The 4734-nt window shown below is 52.4% G+C and overlaps 1 protein-coding gene across 1 annotated transcript in view; it reads right to left on the bottom strand.

Annotated features, from left to right (window-relative positions):
* SLC27A1 (solute carrier family 27 (fatty acid transporter), member 1) overlaps positions 1-2753 on the bottom strand; it is a gene marked incomplete at its 5' end in the record, with an annotated part of 7756 nt that extends 5003 nt beyond the window's left edge. The window contains 3 exons of the mRNA XM_009328706.1: positions 3-22; positions 1074-1235; positions 2333-2753. Coding sequence (XP_009326981.1) covers positions 3-22; positions 1074-1235; positions 2333-2753 — 603 coding nt within the window. The remainder of the gene's footprint in view (positions 1-2; positions 23-1073; positions 1236-2332) is intronic.
* Positions 2754-4734: the final 1981 nt, after the last annotated feature.

Here is a 4734-nt window from a genome sequence, read left to right as displayed (position 1 = left end):
GTGTAGATATAGAAGAGCCGATCTAGAGGAACAGAAACAGGCGTCAGGCAGACCGCTCTCAACTGCCTGAGGAAGTCCCCGCAGGGTTTGTTTTGTGTTTTAGGCTTTGTTCCCAGCGGCTGAGGAACGGCTTCGAAATGGTGACAGCACAGGGGACAGCGAGCTGTCAAGGCCGACTCCACAAACGTGGAGTTGCAGCCCGACGGAGAATCTGCACGTTGACCGTAACGGTAAATACAGGAACAGCGTAACGAAGAGCCTGCAGAGCTCCGAGGACACGACCTGTGTACCTTTACGCAAATTGTCCTGGGACTAGATTAGCTCTCCAGGTCAGACATTAATTCCAAATCGATCGAGAAGAAAGGTCTCAACCTGCGCCTGACGGTAGGGCAGGTATCTATAGCTCTACGATTAAAAAATATAATCTAAAGGAAAAGCCTCTCAGCAGCATCGTTCCTCCTACTGTAAACAAAGCACCCAAACGGAGTCTCACGCCTCAGGGATCTCAGATACGCTCAATTGTCTTAAAGCACGAAATACAGACCGGAGGCCAGTTAGCATCTTCCTTTCTCTCTCCCCTGAATCCCAAACCCAGCCACACTCATCCTGGCCACAGGCAAGGAAAGACTTTAATTACACCCGAGTCAGCTGCGGGGGAAGGTAAAATGGGCCGTTACAGGCTACAGAGGGATCAGATGGACTCGCGGAGCTAGGGGAGCACGGGGTAAGTCCCGGCAGGCCAGCTGCTTCACCCCACAGGCATTCCAGCGGCTGCGCTCCTGTCACGGAAGAGTTGTCCTTGGGAAGGCACCAGTCTCCCTCCCTCAGGTACTAAACACGTTAGTCAGGTACAGCTCGGGAGTCTCAGACAATGAGAAACTAAACCCAGAGTACCCTGGAACCAGGATTTCCCCCCCCACCCCCTTTTTTTTTTTTCTCTCCTTTCTTCTATTTGTGAGCCCAAACTGGGTTGATTTAATCCCTCCACCTTGCCTGGTTTTCTCGTTTTGCTGTCACCTAGCCCCGCTCTCGCACACATCGCAGCGAGAAACAAGAGTCGTTGATAAAATTACCATCTAAACCTTTGACTGGAATCTGAGTCGGGAGCGATCTCGATGCGGCACTCAGAAGAGGATCAAGATGTCTGGTCTCCACAGGAACGACATTCGGGTTATAGTCGCCGGAGCAGAACTTTGCCATGTTCTTCCCCAACATCCCGTTCACTTCCGATATTGCTGCAAGACAAAGCAAGTCGCTTTTGCAACAAACACAGCGCTCTAGGCAGCGGCAAAAATAACCCGTGTAACACCCTGTTGTGCCCCAAACCCACGGAAGGACCTGAAGAACGGCTTTAAACTAAAGGGAGGAAGATTTAGACTAGACAGAAGGAAGAAATTGTTTACGCTGAGGGTGGTGAAGCACTGGAAGAGGTTGCCCAGAGAGGTGGGGGATGCCCCATCCCTGGAAACATTCCAGGTCAGGCTGGACGGGGCTCTGAGCGACCTGATCTGGTTGAAGATGTCCCTGCCCACGGCAGGGGGGTTGGACTAGACGACCTTTAGAGGTCCCCTCCAACCCAAACCGTTCTACGATTCTATGGTTCGAAGAACCAGGGACTCCTTTAAGATACTTACGTCACACCCGTCCAGATAACACCCGCATCAGTGCGGTCAGACTGACCTGGGTCCAGTAAAAACCCTAACAAAAAAAGCCAAACCTACGCCAAATTGCCTCTCCCCGTGACCCACCACGCCACGATCTCCAAATGATCTACAGCGGTTTCAAGGAGATGATTCAGAATAATAAACCACCAGATCTAAAAATAACCGTCGGAACAGGGTTCGTTAGAGAAGTGGGGATGCATTTAAAACCAGCATCCACTGACGAACCTATCCTGCGGCAGAAAGCACGGCATTAAGCAAAGGGTATTCACAGAGCGAAAAGAGAAAAACAAGCCCTGCGGCAGGAAAACACGCCTTGCGGCGCGTATCGCCGCTTCTCGACGAGGCGCAAGACTCCCGGTGCAGCGCCTCCAGATCCAACGAGACAAAGGCAGATCAGCGAGCCCAGTCTGGGCACCACGAAACCAGGAAGACGCCGGCAGATGAAACCGAGCTACCGACCGCTCTACTCAAAACACCGCTCCTCTTTTAGCCTCAGATACTGACTGAACCCTTCTGCCTTTTGTAATCCGGAGATTTACCATCTTCCCTAGCTTTTAATACGGCCAGCTGCCGTTTTGTTTTTAGTTTACTCGATCTCTGCCTTGTTCAGGCCCAAGCGAGCAGCTCACGAGCTGCCCGTAAGGCGTACGAACACCCAGGAGACTCACCTGAAGACAGCTCCCCTCCGAAGATCACGGCTTTCGCACCCGACGTCGTGACGCAGTAAACCAGAGAATCCAAGCGCAAGTTGAAGTTGATCAGCGCCGCTTCGATGCCGATTTTTGCCATCCCTAGCCAGAGGCCAACGAACTCGGGGCGGCTCTCCATGAAGATGGCAATGACGTCCCCCAGCCGGAAGCCTTGCTGGTAGAAGTAGTTAGCCACGGCGTTGGAGTACTCATCCAGCCTCCTGAAGGTCCACTGCTCACCAGTGGCTTCGTAAATCAGGGCCACTTTGTCGGGGTGCCTGCGGACAACATCCTGGAACATCTTGGGGATGGTGCTTTTGGCTTTTTGATGCCTTCGCAACTTGTACTTGACTCGTAGCAGCACCGAGAGGCCGCTGCAGCAAAGAAAGAGCGTAACGAGTTAATTTGCAGCACAATTTCCGGATCAGAAGGGACGTGGGCAGGAGACACGTGCTCCACGTGAGCGTCCCGCTGGCATCCCCCTGTCCTTGGACAGCTGAAGCGTTACCCTGAAACTGGAACTTGGAATCACCGCTGCTCTACAGAAAGCGACGGCTATTTTAACGTTATGGCAAAGAAACAGCCTACAGCAACTGTTCCGGTACTTTCCACGCTATAAACCACAAGGAATCCATCTTCACATTGATAGCGACTCAAACAGGCCCACAGAACACGTTAAAGAGGGCAAATCACATCTTTTAACGACGTCTTCTGCCGTCCTAGAAAGAAGGACTTTGCAACCACTGCTTTTACCCAGAAAAGAAGCAAAACGTACTTCAACGTGGGAAGCGTCTTTCTCGCCAGGACATTTTGCAGCATCTTTGTGCTATTTCATACAATTGCAGCCCTCGGGACCCAAAAGCACTTAAACGACAGAGACAACCCGACCCTTTGACAACGGCGCGTGGCCTCGGCTTCAAGAAAACAAAGCCAAAGGCTTCCCCTTCCACCCGCGAGACGAGAGGACTGCCGGCGTGCTGCTCGCAGGCGCCTCTTCCTGTGAGTCAGTCTCTGCCGCAGTCCTGGGACGATAGGAAGCGAGGCTATCTAAATACTACCGGGCCGAAGCCATAGATTTTAATAATAATTAATAAATAATAACAATAATTCTTGGACGGCAAGCTCCTTTAAAGATGGTGGTGCCTTATGAAGAAAAGAATTGCCGCCTCTGTGGATATTTGATACCACGAAGAGCAACTACTCCATAAAAGAACAAACCAGACTGCTCTAATGGGGCTTTTTTTTTTTTTTTCCCTTCTGTAACGTATATAATTATTTTAAGTCTCCAAGGCAGCAGCTGCAAGTTAAACCTCGACACGGTTCAAGCTTGATGGCAGCAAAAGTTGGTGTCTGAACTTCAACTGTCTCACGTTGTCCCGGAGGAAACTATCTTTAGAGGCGCGTTGGCTCTCTTGCTTGGGCTATCAGTTAGATACAAAAATAAATTTATTGAAGTACACTACCATAACGCCGCCACCAAAACGAGGGCAGCAGGTCTGGGCGCACGAAATGGATCCCGTTTCCTTCCCAGAGGTAGGAAGATGGAGGCGGTATTTTTCCACCATTAAAATAGGAAATCGTTGCACAACAAGGGCTTGGAAGAATCCCCAGAAACTTGAAAGGTCATTTAATATTAGCACTTAAAAACCCCCGCAACTCTCACGACTGAACGTCAAGGGCAGGAGCCTCGCTCAGCAAAGCCTCGCAGAAGGGGGAAGGGTGCGCTTCAGAGACAAGTTGTTGGCAATGGTCAGGCCGAGCCGGGCTTTCACGGTGACCTTACACCGCGCCGTGCCAAACGCAGAACAGAGGAGCCTTTTCACTGCTGAGCTGCACTTTCCAGATACTTAAAGGGCTTTATTCTGCCCAGTTTATTTTCTGTCATTATTCCCAGCTTGCCGGGCAATCGGGAGGAAACAGCTCTTCAAAGCGCAGTGACAGCCACGGCGAAGCTGGCAACCGCAGGAGCCCCAAATCCTTTGGAAATAAAGGCACATCCTCACGGAGGCCTAAAAACTGCCCAACTAAATGCAACGGCGGCAACGTCCTCCCAGGAGATGGGGAAGCTGCTGGAGACTTGCCGCTCTTGACGCCGCGAGCCCCTAGTTCGGACTAGGCGTTTTAAGATGGCTCTACCCTCTTTTTAAGCTCAGGGGGTGTGGCGGCAGGCATCGCCCCGCGACTCCTTCCACGGGTCAACCGCGGCGAGCGTCCCGCGGCCCCCCCCAGCCGTTCGCTCGCTCCCTTTGAGGCCGAGCCTTTCCAACCGCCCTCTGCGCGCGGGCAGGGCAGCGGGCGCTGCCCGCAGCTAAAACCCGACGCGCTTCGGGTTTAAAGGCAGCGAACCCAGCTCGCCACCGGCCCTCCCCCCCTCACGCGTG

The sequence above is a fragment of the Pygoscelis adeliae genome, unplaced genomic scaffold (assembly GCF_000699105.1).
Source record: "Pygoscelis adeliae isolate BGI_AS28 unplaced genomic scaffold, ASM69910v1 Scaffold417, whole genome shotgun sequence".
NCBI classification, from domain to species: domain Eukaryota; kingdom Metazoa; phylum Chordata; class Aves; order Sphenisciformes; family Spheniscidae; genus Pygoscelis; species Pygoscelis adeliae.
This window is presented reverse-complemented; position numbering and strand designations above follow the sequence as displayed.